The sequence below is a fragment of the Gossypium raimondii genome, chromosome 4 (assembly GCF_025698545.1).
Source record: "Gossypium raimondii isolate GPD5lz chromosome 4, ASM2569854v1, whole genome shotgun sequence".
Taxonomy (NCBI): Eukaryota; Viridiplantae; Streptophyta; class Magnoliopsida; order Malvales; family Malvaceae; genus Gossypium; species Gossypium raimondii.
In genome coordinates this window covers 18,848,047-18,862,701 of record NC_068568.1, presented here as the reverse complement: position 1 = coordinate 18,862,701, position 14,655 = coordinate 18,848,047, and the positions used below count along the sequence as shown (strand labels likewise).

Below are 14,655 nucleotides of genomic sequence, written 5' to 3'. Positions count from 1 at the left end.
AAGTTCGGCATCAAATAACCTTAAATGATCTCAAGGATGCATGCCCGAGCATATCGTATTCTTTCTACTTCAGTCAAATCATTCCTCGGCTCTGGGAATGTGTCGCGTAACCAGCCCATCTCGATCCGATCTCCATAAATATTATCCAAAATCACACCCAAAAGATCGTAGCATGTGGCTCCCCAATTAGTAGATTGAACGGATTCGGTGAGTACGGACCCATCCATTGGCAATCCCAATTGTAACTGCATGTCCTCCAAAGTGATGGTACACTCTCCGCATGGAAGATGAAATGTGTGCGTCTCGGGTTTCAACCTTTCTATGAATTCACTGATGAGTTTTGGGTCCAACTTGCACCTCTGGCCTATATTGGCCACGTGTCGAAAACTCGCTTCTCTCAAGTAATTTTCTATCAACGGTGATGGAGGACTAGACATATTACGAATATAACATTGTAACATCCGATTTACAGGCTGTTATAAAAAATAAAAAATAAAATTAATTAAAATTACATAAAGGAAAAAAATTAAATAATATTCAAAAATTGAAATTAACCCTTACCGTTTTCATTTGTTCGACGGAGATATATTTATGATTGATACGAATTAATTCCCCGACCATTGCTAACACAATCAAATATTTTTGAAACTATAAAAAAATAATACTAATTTAGAAAAAAATTAAAGGAAATAATTAATTAAAAAGAGCTTTGAAAAATTTAGGGAGAAATTTGAGAGCTTTTTTGAGAATTTTGGAAGAAATGTTTGTATGAAAAAAATAAGAGGGGATTTTATAGTTTTTTTTTACTGTTAGACCCCCAACGGTTAAAATTTTAAATGACCGTTGAGGTGACCGTTAGAGGTCAACAACACGGGTTAAAACACATCCTTGAAAGAGTAATTTTGCCACGTCAGCAAGACGCGTCTTGCTGGAATTTTCCCCTAAAACACTCCTACATAGATTCGTTTTAATATTTTCAGTCTATTCTGATAAATAATAAAAAAATGACCTATTTCCATAAATAAAATTAAAAATGAACCTTTATTGATAAAATGGTCAAGTAGGAGGGAAAGACTAAAGAAGGCGGTAAGGCGGCAAAAGTAGCAAATTCTCGAATACTTTATATCAATATTTCTTCTTTCACAGACTTAACTGTCCGATGCTTCTCTTGCTTCCTCAGCTTATCTTTTCGTCATTCTACAAATTCAAAAAAGGGTTTGTTTCTCGATCCAATCTCTTTCCTTTAAATGTTTTCTTTCTTTTTAAAGAATTGGAATCGAGCTCTTCCTGATATGTTTCTGCGCCCGTTGATATGCTCGTTTGATTTTAAACGAAACGTGCTTCACTGTGTCTTTTTTGTTGATTGACGTTTAGTTTTTTTTGTCCTTTTTAAATTTATGTTTCCATTTTAGCTAATTTGAGGTCTGAGACACATTAGTAATTATGAGCAGGATTTTATTCATGTTTAGCTAATTGTTCCGACTTTCGATTAGTAGCGATCTGGAAATTTTAAATGATGGAGGAAGATAAAGGATTTTAAAGCGTCGATTCATTCATTCTTTCTTTTTACGAAATCTATTGAATCCGCAATGAAGGTCCGTGTTCGTTATTCATTGATTTCTTTTTGATCATTTATGTGAACTTATAATTGGAGAAATTTATAAAATGAGTTGAAGGCTGAGGATTCAACATCTTATACCCACAATTGCAGTGAATATGATATTCAATATTGGATAGATAGATCTAAGTTGTTTCAATCCCTGGAGACTTCATTCTTGATTAAGAACGTAGAATTTCTCGGATGATCGAATCCAAGTTTATATATGTTTGTTTATAAGGTAAATGTTATCATTAAAACTCCGGAATATGTGTAATGTGATTTGAATTGACACATTGGATCATCATACAAGCGGAATGTCTGTTTTTGATTGCCATGTGAAGTAGAAATACACAAGTAACCAGGATGATGCTCTCTTTTTTTATATCCACGTTACTCTATTGTTTGCATATCTTTCTCCACCCTGTCGTTTTAGGGCGAAATTCTCAGGTTCCGTTGTTTTCTTACTTTATACTCCATCCCTTCTTTTACCGCATTGCAGTCACTTTCATTTTGAGAGCCTTCCAGTAAGCTCCAGTCAATTTTCTTTTAAACGTTTATCACTTATTATTTTTTAAGGTATACAATAAATTTGTTTCTCTGCATGCTTAATTGCTGGAAGGTGGCCTGGTCCATACGCTTTAATCTTTGTTCATTGTAGGAAAAAGTTCTAACAATTAGCATATGACACTGTTTGTTGAAACTGATTTCTGAAAAATTGCTCAAAATTTGAGCACGAAACTAAATAATTACAACCTTGTTAAACAGTATACAGCCCTACATGCTTTTCCATTATGGGTTATACAAGGAATTTCACATTTCCCTACAAGCCAAGTCAGTGGTGTAAAATGCAATTCCATTTCTTCATACATGGTTATTTGGTCAATGTTGACTTGTTTGGATCTTATGACTCTGCTATCATTTACTCGTCTTCTCCAGCACCCTTGCCTTTTGCTTTGGCCAATCTGCTGGCTGGGAAATGTAATCTAGCCATTAGAGGACGGGGTGCTCGAGATTTCTGGTCAAATCCCCGCACACAAACATATCCTGCAATTTGTCATCAAACAGAATTAAAAAAATGAAGAATTCGTTAGATGACTTGAATTCTATGGGAAATGACTGATTGTTTGCAACTTGTTCAGGAATTGAAAAACTAGCCTAAAGTATAAAGAAAGAGTTTTGGCAGAACATTCTATTTCTTCTTCTGGTGGTCAAGGACTTTAGAACAATAGGGGATAGGGCTGTTATTCAATGATTGAAGGCTATGTTTGCGGTTTTGGTTAGTCAAAATATTTGAGTTTATGCTGTTTGAGAGCTCTAACGCAATAGGTCTTTACTACTTAAAAATGGTAATTGGGGTCCAAGAAGTATCACTTCAAGATAAAAGTGGGTGAGCCAATTAGTGTATTTTTGGTAGAACCATTTTGTCCTTGTTCATTGCTAAGCTAACTATGAGTTGGTAAATCGTGGAAAATATCAAAGTGATTGAACTCTTATTTGAGGAGGATAAAGGCTACAATGTTGCTGAAATTATTTGAGGATAAGAAGGCTAGAAGGTTCACTGGTTTGTGTGAATTCTTATCTCTTGTTAGAATTCTGAGCCACTTCAATCTCTACTTCAGTCAACATATTCGAATAGGGCTGTTTCAGGCAGTTTAGATCCATTTTGGTTCAGAAATTGAAAGAGGGCTATAATTTCAAGATTTATTAGTTCAAGTGTTCATTTGAGATCTTCATATGGATAGCAGGCAATGAACTTTGATAGAGTTTGAAGACGCTATAAACCCAACTATAACAATATTTCCATGCCTAGGAAATCTGGTACTGTTTGCATGGTAGTTCCTAGATCTAGATTTCTGTAAGTGGGGGCGGTGCTCTGTCGTTCTTTTTAGTTCTCCAATAGCGAGGTTCATCAGAGTTCTCATATGGATAACAAGCAATGAACTTATGTTTTGATGGAGTTTGAAGATGCTATAAGCTCAACTATGACAATATTGTTGTGCCTAGAAAATGTGTACCACTTGATGTGTATTTGCATGGCAGTTTATAAATCTAGATTTTATTTAGTTGTGAAAGGGAATGAATGGAAAGTGTTTTTTCGTTCTTTTCTGTTTTTCAATAATGAGACGTTATTTTCTATTTTGTTCAATTAGAAGTCCCTCACAAGGAAAGTATCTACCTTTTTTATCTCTCTTGGGGATTTACTTCTATGGAGAAGTCCTTCGCACTGGGGTTTGATTCCTTACATTAGAGAAAATTTTCTAGTGGAGTTGAAGTCAGCTTAGAATGCATGCACTCGGCAAGTTCTATCAAGCCAAGAGAAGAAAGTGCAGCCATTATTATAATGATCTCTTTGTGATGCATCAAAAAGTTCGATGCCATAGTATGATCTTTTCTTTTCTGTTGCTAGATGAAAGCATGGACGTGCTTTTAATCCAGATCTTAAGGCTATTCCTGTGTCCTTGGTGCCCATGGAATTGGAAATTCAAAGATTTTGAGGGGTTGATGAGCTGTTGTATGTTTTTAAAAAGTTTCAAAGTTCGGAAGTTTATGTGCACCTAAGACTAAGATCACGGTTACTTATGGGTGACTATTCAAGTCATCGCAAACAGCACTGACATAAAGTTAAAATGGCTGATAATTCTCACCTCTCCAGAAGCAGTGTTGAATTCCCTCTGTTGTTAATCCTAGTTATCATAAAACATAAACAGTCAGTTATTGATCTTGCTACATTTATCAGAACAATCTTCTATTGAAATCTTCTAACCTTTAAATATTGAAGGTATGGATGTCCCAAAGTAGACCATTCTCCTTGGCAGGTTCCATAGCCATTCCCTTGGAACGGCAATCGGGTTCAGACTAGAATCATGGTCGGCAAATACCTGCATTGGAATAGTATTTTTCATCTTCATTATTTCCTTAATAAAGAAGAAAATAACTATAAAACTAGAAATTGGTTCAACCAGCATGCTCGACTTACCTCATTAACTTGGAAATATGTGCCATTTAGGGGAAAGCTACCTCTCATTGCTGTTCGGCACGGTATCTGTTTATGATGTTTTATCATATAGGTGAGCATATGATATTTTGAAATAAAATCCTGAATGCAATCGTTATATTTCTTCATACTATTTGTTAAATTTGTTTTCTTACTAAAAGTGTTCCCCGGACAATCTGAGATTCTGCTTCCTGAATACTGTTGCAAGAGAAACATGTCTCATCATCACACAATTTGCCATGCTCTTGGGAATTGCACCTTCTTTCGGGCTGTTGAATGGAGTTTGCCGTTTCACCTGGTGTAAGCAGAATACTATGTCACCTCAGGGGGTCTGAAAGAGTTTTGTCATACTATGTTATTAAGTGGTGTCCATACCTGGTGTCCATATGGCAAGAAGGTACTTGCATGGGTCATCAGGTTCTCGTTTATCCAACTGTAAGTTTACCATAAGCAACTCATATAAGAAAAAATCAGTTAAAGAAATATGAAAATATTATTTTTTGATTAAGTAGTCAAGAACAACTAACCTCATTTAGAAGAGGGTGTGAATCTGGAAGTTCGTAGCTGTAGGATGGGTTCAAGGAATGGGGAAGGAAAAAAACAAGACAATTAGTATGAAATGGTATCATTTACACTGGACTTGGTGCATTTTTGGCAGAGCCTCTCTATTGTTGAAGGTTGAATATCTTTCTTTAGCATACTTTACTATATTCATAGATTAGTTCCTATAAGTACAATGGCACAATGTACATATTAGGCATGTTGAATTTTTAAACATAATTTGGAGCTAAAACATGAATTTTCAAGAATTTTAATCTAAGCTCAATTCTGAGCACTTATCTAGAACTAGAAATACTTATAGCATTTTTCATGAAATAGTTAACTTTGGTCTATGTTTCCAAGACTCAAGAGATATGGAAAGTGCCTACTTACACTTGGTGTTCTGTTCTTAGCCGATTCACATTCTTAAGTCGGGGTGTGGGAATAGATGCAGCTTCTGCTGTTAAAGCAACTAAAGCCTTTGACATATCCCCTTCCTGAAGTTCAATGTTATTTTGCATGTAGTTCTGCAAAGTCTGAGTGAACTCTTCCATGTTAAGCTTGATTGTAGGAATTTCATCAGGGTCTTCCGAGAACATGTCCTCAATGTCATTTTCTGCTACTTGTGTGCACTCAGGTTCTGGACTTGCTGGCTCTTCAATAATAGGGTCACATTTATTAACAGTGGATGCGGCTTGTAACTGTTGGTTTGCTTCAGACTGATAGTTCCTGTCTAATAGTTCATTTGACTGTGGTAAGGGCAGAGCCAGTTGATCAATGATCACAGCTGGATTTCGATCAGATGTTCCATTTTCAGTAGCACTGACAATGCTTTTCTCCTCAGGCCCCGGCAGGGCAAGCCTGGCACTGCATCAATATGGTTTGTGGGTAAGTCAATGCAGAGCATGCTAGAGGAAAATAAATCGGTTGACAGTTGCCCTATTTGTGGAACAGCTGCTTATCTAAGAAAACCACATATCTTGTGCTTGTCAAATTCTTTTATCTGTACAATGACTTTATATCATGATCTATTTGTAGATTTAGTTGATTATTTCGCTTCTTAGGGGTTGAGGTTTAGCTGAGCTTTAGCATGGGTACAGAAACTGTTCTAGATGGTTGCAGACTGACACAATATGATCTTGTGTAACTGGAAGTACAATTAAAAAGTGGAATTATGAAATCTTTGATAATCGAACCTTGCGAATGCACTGGCAAAATGTCTACATTCTCCTCTCATTGGACATGCATTGCAGTTTGGTTTGCCTTTTGTACAGAAAACCTGCATTAATCTCAGAGAATTTTTTGTTGTCAGATTTAGATTGTTTCTGGTCAGCAAAAAGTAAGTTTGTTCACTCTAAGCACGTATACAGCACACCTTTCCAAATGTGATCATCTGATAATGTAGCTCATACCTGTTCAGTAGATAGTTTAATGAGTTAGCAAATATGAAGCTCTGATAAGAAATTCGTTTTGCTTTTGGGAATAAATGCATTTGCTTGAGTCAAGTAATAAAGTGAAGTGGTTCTTTACAATGTTCTTTGATCCAGCTTGCACAGTCGGGGCCATAGATATTTTTGGATGGATTCCAGGATGGGGTACCTAAGTAGACGGAACAAATTCAGCAGATTTCTTGTCAAGTATGTTGTTGCTTTCTGAATTTTCTGCTTGATAATTCATAGTACTTACAGCTCTAGGAGATGCAATTGAAGGGACTCTGGCAGCGGCTGAAGGGGGACCCATCCCAATCTTACTGCTATTCGTCCAACATTTGTGTCAACCTGTCAAGCAAGTATGGAAGTTAAATTTTGCATTTTCTGCCATGGTTATTTACACAACTGATTAACTTACTGGGAAAGCGAGATGGTGAAGTGTCAGAAGCCGAACACACTCAACACTTTTTAGCCCCAGTCCTCTTATACTTAGCAGGTACTCTCTACAACAAGGTTACAAATTCTTAAGGAGTTTTCTGTTTCGCTAAAAGCATATAAAATGTTGAGAAGTAATGTTCTTTGATTTAGATATGCATGCAACATACTAATACGATATATGTCAAAAATGGTCTTCTAAATGCATTTAAGTATTCTTTTGGTTCCTTTGGCTTACTTTGCTTTGTCTGGTGGAACATCTCTCAACCACTCCAGGTCAATGCTTCCATGATCTCTAACCAGTCTGTTGAGGAAATCCTGTGTGAAACTTATTTACAGTTAGCCGTTATGCAGTAAGATTTGTGGTGAATTTGATAACTTGACCTTACATTGCTATACTTTTACCTTTATTCGTTGAGCAAGCACATTATTCATCCCACGTTCCTTAATTGTCTCAGCAATCTCATGAACTTCTGCACATCTCACTGCTTCCCAGTCTAGTGAGTCCATGGTTCTCTCTGTTTTTTCTCTTTTTCTTCCATTTACTTCTGTCTGTTTTCTTAAGCTATCCCAGTCAAAATCGTCTTTTTTCTCTTTCTTGACCTTTCTGCCTTCTGATTTTAATTCCCCAACCATTGAATTGAGCTCCTTATTAGATGAAGAGTCATGTGTATACAAGTTTGACTCTTGCATTTTCTGTTGCGGGGTTCTTTGATTATCAAATGCAGTAGAGCTTTCTGTAATGTCCAAGGTTTCTTCCGAATGTTTTGACATACTTACATGCCTCAACATTTCTTTGTTTTGTGCCTCAGCTGGTGATTCAACAAGATTTATAGTGTCTTGAAGCAGCCCCTTTGGACAGTGGGAAACTGTCATCTCAACTGGTATAGTGTTGGTGCTTGATTGAAAATTTTCAAAGGTCGATTGTTGGGCCACCTGTACAGACCTGGTTTTGTCATTTTGATCCATTGTTCGAGATGCAGATTCTTGTGTTAAGGGACTTAGTCTTTTTATCATGCTTTCGTCTATCGTCTTGGAAGCCTCAGACACTCTTGTTTCTTCTTTTAACGTCTCAAAGTGTCCAATTTCTCTTACTTCTGAGTTTAGAGTAAGATATGGATGATAATTAGCTGATGGCATAAGGTCTTCCCTGGTGAAGCTTTTAGGACCATCTGAGTTGTCACAGTTTTCTCTGGTGTGATTCTGGAATTGGCTTGTTCTGACATTTGAGTTCTCATTAGGAGACATATTCTGATGACTCTGAACTTCATGCAACCTGGCAGATCCAACCATCTGTAAAAGTTGTACAAAAGAAGTAGATCCATTCAAGATGTTAAAAATAGGCCTCTTAGTATGGTCAGCCCCTTCTGAGTTGCCCTCTGAACATGATCCTGTTCTTTCAGCAGTTTGAACCAATGAAAAGTCCCCAGAATTTTCAGATGAAACCACAGAATTTTGAGATGAGAGGACATCATTAGTCTCTTCGTCTCCTTTGAAACATTCAGTTTTTCCCCTGATTGTTTCCATGTTCAGTCTGTTTGCAGTGGAGTCACAATATTTACTCAAACCACTTCCCGAAGAGTTCAACAAGTTGCACTTCGGTTCATTTATTGAGCTTACAGTGGCAGTACTACTTCCAGAGAGTTCTTCACTGTTGGCAACCTCTTTTTCTTCAGAGTCTTGATACCCATCAACAGTCATTGAACTTTGGTCACCAACTGGTTGAATAGCAGTCTTTGCATCCCACTTTATACTTTCTTCTGGCTCCAAGACATAGAACTCTTCTCCATTAACTAAGCTTGTTCCCTCTTGATGATACAACTTGTCCTTGCTTTTTGATTTGATAGGAAAACGAGCGGCAAGAGACATGAATGCAGAACTGGCAAAGGGTGAACAGAAATTAAAATATTTCCTTTTAACTGTTTGGGTCATTAAATATTCTAGGACCTTTAGCTTACCTAGAAAGATGGTCAGAGACATTCTGAGTAAGAAATACTCCAATCACAGAGTCCAGGACTGATCCTTTCCATGGAGAGAAGCGCCTATCCCCTGTAAAAATGGTAAGGTACTCTCATGAAGGAAGCAAAGATGATAGTTCAAACAGGTGACAAAGCATTTTAAATTCTAATATATGAACATGAAGTAAGTTAACTGAGTTACATGTCATGGAAGATTTTATTACACTTTGCTTCTATGTTGAAATAGTTTTTGCAATTCATGTTCTCTAAAGATAAATTTCCTCCTTTTTATTCTCAATTCCCTTTTTCTGATCACCTCTCTGTATTGGGTAGAATCCTTCTCTTCCCTTTTATATAGGCATTCATAGGTGGGATGGGAAGGTTAAATAGCATCTTTTATAGCAACAATGTTGACTGGAATCTCATTTCAATGCATGATAGAACACATTCATTGAAATAATCTTTTTAATTAAAGCTTTAGCAAATGCTTGTAAAATAATTCCTCTAGTGTGTTATTAAGGAAAATATTAGAAAATTAAGTTACCTTGTACAAGGTGCATTCGTGCAATAAATGAGTCTGCACGTCCACTGAATACTCTCCTTTCTTCCTCCCACCATTTTGCCTTCTCTTCATCAGTTCCATCAATACCTTCACTATTTATATTTTCTAAGAGGAGCTTCCAAACCCTATTTGTTTCTTCATCCAGGTCGACCTTGGGTCGTGGGCGTCGCTTTCTGGTAGGCACAAAGGGTACAATGGTTCCATCTCTGTAAACAACAAGTGCATTGTGCTCTTGGTATATCATATTATAAGGGACGAGTGCATTCTGCTCTTGACATGCAATAGCACTACCTTCCCTATTTATGTCTAACTGGTTGAACTGTTCAAGAAGTGCATCAACAGAAAAAAATTGTTTCCATATTTCTTCTGGAGAGGCACCTGCATCAAGTTGATTATATGAGTTAAAAGGCTTGGCAGATTGGGGAAGATTACTCAAAGATTTAAAGGGTGCTTGAAGAGATGAAGTTAGTACTTACGTAAAAGTTTCTTGTGCATTTGGGCTTCATTTGTACTAGAGCATGCTGAACTTACAAGGCAGTTTCTCTTCTTTGTTTGCTTTGTTTTTGCCAGTTTTGCCTGCATCTCTGTGACAAGGGCTTCCATGCTTGTCTGTGGTCTGTCTGTGTTCCCGACTTCTCGCATGTCATAATCAACAGGTGGCTGACTGCTGCGGTATTCTGGGTGCCTTTTACGTTGTGCAATTCCATTAAGTGAAGCCAAATCTTGAATCCCTGTGGTTTCTCTGGTTCTCTTTTTCTTTGAACTCTCTGTTTGATTTGAAGCCATGATGTAATTAAAAGTTTGCATTTTATTCAGAGAAAATTTTCTCCCTGCTTCATGTTCTGTTGAAACTCCACTAGAAATGAGTTGATGGGGATTTACTTCCATCTTATCTACCAGACATGCTTCTGCAGGAACAAGACTTCTTGCAGCTGTGATTGATGAAGATGCACTGGATGTGGCAGAATTTTGCCCTTTGCCAGTTCTCTTTCTCCTGTGAATATGAGGAAATTGCATCCCTAGAATCATCTGGTATGCACAGAAATTGTTGTAGTGACTCCCATAAGAATTTACAATTCTGGTATCTTCTTGTTGAGTTGCTGCTGACTTGTTTGCTTGTCCTCCCTCCAGTAGCGAGCTGGTTCTGCACTTGGAGTCGATCAGACTTCTTGCTGGTAACTGAGCATCGGAGTCCAATGTGGTGCGTTCATTTCTTTTTAGTCCATCATGGCCAGTGGCTTTATCTTTTCCTCTCCTATTACTGAGCTTCTGGGGATGAGTATTTTGTCTTCTATGGGAGGGATTATTCTTGGTCGGAACTGGTGTGCCTGGAGCTTGATCTTCAGGCAGAGATAAGTCATCTTTCGGCTTTTCCTTTACAGATTGTTTTAGTTCAAAGGCAATCCCTGTCTGTGTCTTTTCTGCGTCCACTTCAATTATGCCACAAAGCTGAACCATAGACTTCGATTGACTTCCTTCTTTCCCCAGGTTTTCTGTCCCTGGACTAGAATTTAAATTGCAGGCTGGCTTGCATGCAGAGCTTTCTTCTCTTTCTTGTCCTACTGTGTCAAAATCTAATGCCCTCCTGCATGGTTTCTTATTATGCTCGAGTGTTTCTGGATGAGTGGCCCCCTTTCCACCTTCTTGTGTGGGAATTGTTGAGTCTTTGTTGAGTCCCTTTCTTCGCACATACTTCCTCTTACCTGTTGATTTCTCTGCATTCGCTACTCCTAGGAGGATTGATGTGTCGTTTTTCACTGTACTCTTTCGTACATATTTCCTCTTACCAGTTGGGGTTTCTTGAGAACCATCAGGCTTTGGAGTCGCTGGCTTTCTGGGCCTTCTAGGTTTGCCCTCAGTAATTACCTTGGGCCTGTGCTTTCTCTTCCTCTGTTTCTGCTGTGGTGTTGTTATTTCTAGTTCAGCAAGATGGCTGCCTCCATTATCAGAGTTCTGATTTTCCTTGCTCGGTGTAGCAGTCAAGGATGACTTTAAAACAGGCATTTGGAGCTCCTTACTGCATTGAACTACATTCACATCAAGTCGAGCAGGAACCAGTTCATTTGCTTGCTCATCTTGTTTTTCTGTTATGTTCACAATGTATAACTTTCCTATTTCTGGAACCTCTTTCATTTCAGCTGTTCTGGCCTTATCTGGAGTGATAGGGGCAAAGTCAGAGATGCTCGTTTGAGAGAATGCTTCGCTTGGTCCAGCAGGCAGATTGAAGTCGTAATCATATGGATTCTGTGGAGGAATGACATCTGTAAACAATGTAAGTTTAACCTCATTCATGTGAGAGCACTACAAAATTTAGAACTTTCAACATTTAATGATAAAGAAGACATATAGTGGAGAAATTCCCAGGATGAAAATCGTTGTCTGATGTATTGCAGGACTTGTGTGCATTCCCTTTTTTTAGTTTTCAAGTAACTTATTGAGATGAAAATTTTATATACACTGTTGCATAGGAGATGATTATAAATAAAACCAGTGCTGGAAAAAGGAAAAGAGGAAATAATGTTTCCAATGCCATTCATCTTTACTTAGAGGTTTCATTGTTCTTAATTTTTATCTCAATTTCATAATGTGTCTTTAATACTAATTTTAACTCTCTCACAACATATTGACAACTAGGTGCTGTAATTCAAATATAAATAGCATACTAATTTTTACGCTTACTTTGATTTTTTCTTGGCGTGCAGTTGCCAGCAATCCGTATGTTTCGTTGAGTTGATAAATTTACATGCACAGGAAAGAGCCCAGAAGGTCCACATCCAGAATGGTTATTAATTCCCACCGGTGCTGCACTTGTAGATGCAGCTGAGACTGCAGTTGCAATAGCTGATAGATCTACAGAAGAAACATTGCCGAGTTCAGCTGGATTCTGCCCGCATGAGAAGCTCTCACTCCAAACTGAAGCTGCCATCAAGTTATTAAAGCTTCCATTTACTTCCGTGCAACTGCCGGAATCGGAACATGCAACAACTCCTTCAGTTTGAGATTCCTGAGCAAACCCAAATGAGCATCTTTCTGATTCTATACAATTTGCTCCAAATATCTGATTTTCCTGCAACTCAATATGGATCACTGGTCGTTCTTGGCCTTGTTTGCTCATTCTTTTTGCTCCTTGCTCAAAGTTTCAGCTTGATTCCGACTTGCCAGAAGAAGACTAGCCGCTGGTCCTTTAAGCACAAACTTCATATCAAAGGCGAGTGCTTGCCTGAAATTTCCTTTCTGAGGTAATCTTCCATTACTGTGGACCTCATTTTATCGGACCTATTCTGCCGGGTTTAAAAAAAAAATGAAAGTAATATCAGCATAGCTAAAATAGGCAGTAACATTATTATCCTGTTTGGGGTTTAACCAGTACCTAAAAAACCCAGAATTCCGAATCCTCTAAAAATGCTCCAAAAAACAGCTCTTTAACCGATAGATCTCAAGACAGACCACCCCAGCCTGCCATTTCTTGGCAAACACTGATAATAAATGAGGGAAAAATTTTATAGAATAAATATTCATTTATTATACTGGTTATTAAATTTCTGTCTGGTGGATAAAAGATATCAGAAACAGAAACAAAAGAAAATCGTAACAGATTCTTCCTGTAATCTACATTAGATAATTTTTACTTTATATGCTTCTGCCGAATTATATATCAACTCATAAAAATAAGATAAAATCCACACAAAAAATCCTCTGAAAATCTAAGAATTACCAGAAAAGTGTCACTGCTGGAGATCTGATTCAATCACTTGAAGCCTAAGGAAATGAGAATAAAGTCGTTCCTTGAAGTGAGAGAAAGTAGGGAAAGATAAACCAAATAGAAAGACCAATTCACCTGCAATCTACAACTATAGGTGAAAAAAAAAATCCTCAAATGAGGTATTTGTTTGACAGCTGGATGAAAAAAATCCTCTAATGAGTTATTTGATTGACACCTGTCTTAAAAAAGGACATAAGTAAATTCCAACTCAGTTAAAAAATCCACTTATTTTACAAAATAAATTGTATTATTACGAGATTATTTTTATATTTTATATAAAATTTATATAGAAGTTTTATGATACTATCATTTGCGAACTTTTGACTTCATTATTCCACTAAAATTTTATTTGATTATTCATAACTTTTTTTATAAATATATGTTTTACATATATTGTTAACCCACAATAAATATGTATTTTATTGTTATTTTAGATGAAATATATAATAAAATATAAAGTGAAGGATTCAATTATATTAGGGTATAATAAAATAGTAATTTTGAAATTTTACATGTGATTAGTACATTTATATTAATGATTTAATAATTAAATTGTCAGAATATTAATTATACGAAAAATCATGAAAGAAGGTAAAACTATTATAATTTTATACCTGTAAATGGATTATTTTTAAATATTAAATATTTATACCTTTTGTCGTGTGTTTTTTTGCAAATTCGCTTATTACAAATCTGAATAGTAGACTTATTATTTAATGCAAGTTTATAACATAGTTGAATATTAATCTTTGGATATTTACAGATCAAAATTCATTTTGATTTTAATTCAAATTTTATATTTATTATTTTTATATTTTAAAATAAAATAAAATAAATCTTCAACTAAATTACAAATAATATTAAATTGTAATACGTAAAATATAAGTAAGTTATTATCATAAATTTTAAGTTTTTAATTTAATGTTTTTTGTTTGACCGTTCTCTTAAAGGATATGCATGGCATTTTTCTTCGTGAACGGAATTTTAGTTTTCGCCTCTCGAAGGGCAACAAGACGAGCAACTGTTTTTCTTATACAATCTAAATTATTGATACATTTTTTCAAATCTTTTCTAATAGTAAATTAAACAGGTTTCGATATGTTCAAATGTACATTTTTTTACATTGATAAAAATATTGATACCAATTAAATTAAAATTTAACATGTATTGTATGATTACCTTAATTTTATATTTTTAGAAGACATCTCAATAACTAATAAAACACTTCCACAAAAACCCACCCATTGTTTAAGCAAAGCTTCAGTTTACTTTTAAACATAAAGAAAAGAAAGACCCTAGTTAGACTACCCTATTACCGAATAAACTAATTTATTTACGGTGGGTTTGGATGGGTGGTGCGTTTACCTGTGGT

At 36.2% G+C, this 14,655-nt stretch overlaps 1 protein-coding gene across 3 annotated transcripts; it reads right to left on the bottom strand.

The window, feature by feature from the left end:
• Positions 1 to 2,232: 2,232 nt before the first annotated feature.
• LOC105767395 (protein ROS1A) lies at positions 2,233 to 13,394 on the bottom strand. 3 transcript variants are annotated; one of them, XM_052629431.1, is made up of 21 exons: positions 13,236 to 13,383; positions 12,891 to 12,996; positions 12,200 to 12,801; positions 9,997 to 11,781; positions 9,503 to 9,898; positions 8,959 to 9,049; positions 7,406 to 8,879; positions 7,239 to 7,318; positions 6,984 to 7,068; positions 6,822 to 6,913; positions 6,666 to 6,734; positions 6,511 to 6,547; positions 6,332 to 6,414; positions 5,529 to 6,002; positions 5,123 to 5,159; positions 4,971 to 5,028; positions 4,751 to 4,890; positions 4,578 to 4,643; positions 4,365 to 4,479; positions 4,246 to 4,284; positions 2,233 to 2,644 (listed from the first exon to the last, which is right to left on the bottom strand). In XM_052629431.1, the coding sequence occupies exons 3-21, from the start codon at positions 12,633 to 12,635 to the stop codon at positions 2,520 to 2,522; spliced, it is 5,682 nt and encodes a 1,893-aa protein (XP_052485391.1). In that variant the 5' UTR covers positions 12,636 to 12,801; positions 12,891 to 12,996; positions 13,236 to 13,383; the 3' UTR covers positions 2,233 to 2,519. The 3 variants fall into 3 exon arrangements, with proteins under 3 accessions (XP_052485391.1, XP_052485392.1, XP_012442365.1); XM_052629432.1 differs by having other exon boundaries at positions 12,891 to 12,976; positions 13,236 to 13,364; XM_012586911.2 differs by lacking the exon at positions 12,891 to 12,996 and having other exon boundaries at positions 13,236 to 13,394.
• Positions 13,395 to 14,655: the final 1,261 nt, after the last annotated feature.

What these genes read in the sequence shown, in the direction of transcription:
- LOC105767395 (XM_012586911.2), bottom strand. Translation starts at nt 12,635, where the DNA reads ATGAGCAAACAAGGCCAAGAACGACCAGTGATCCATATTGAGTTGCAG. An exon ending in TGCTTGCTCAACGAATAAAG is followed by an intron (nt 7,319 to 7,405) that starts GTAAAAGTATAG and finishes AGTTTCACACAG; the next exon opens with GATTTCCTCAACAGACTGGT. An exon ending in TTGTCCGGGGAACACTTTTA is followed by an intron (nt 4,644 to 4,750) that starts GTAAGAAAACAA and finishes CATCATAAACAG; the next exon opens with ATACCGTGCCGAACAGCAAT.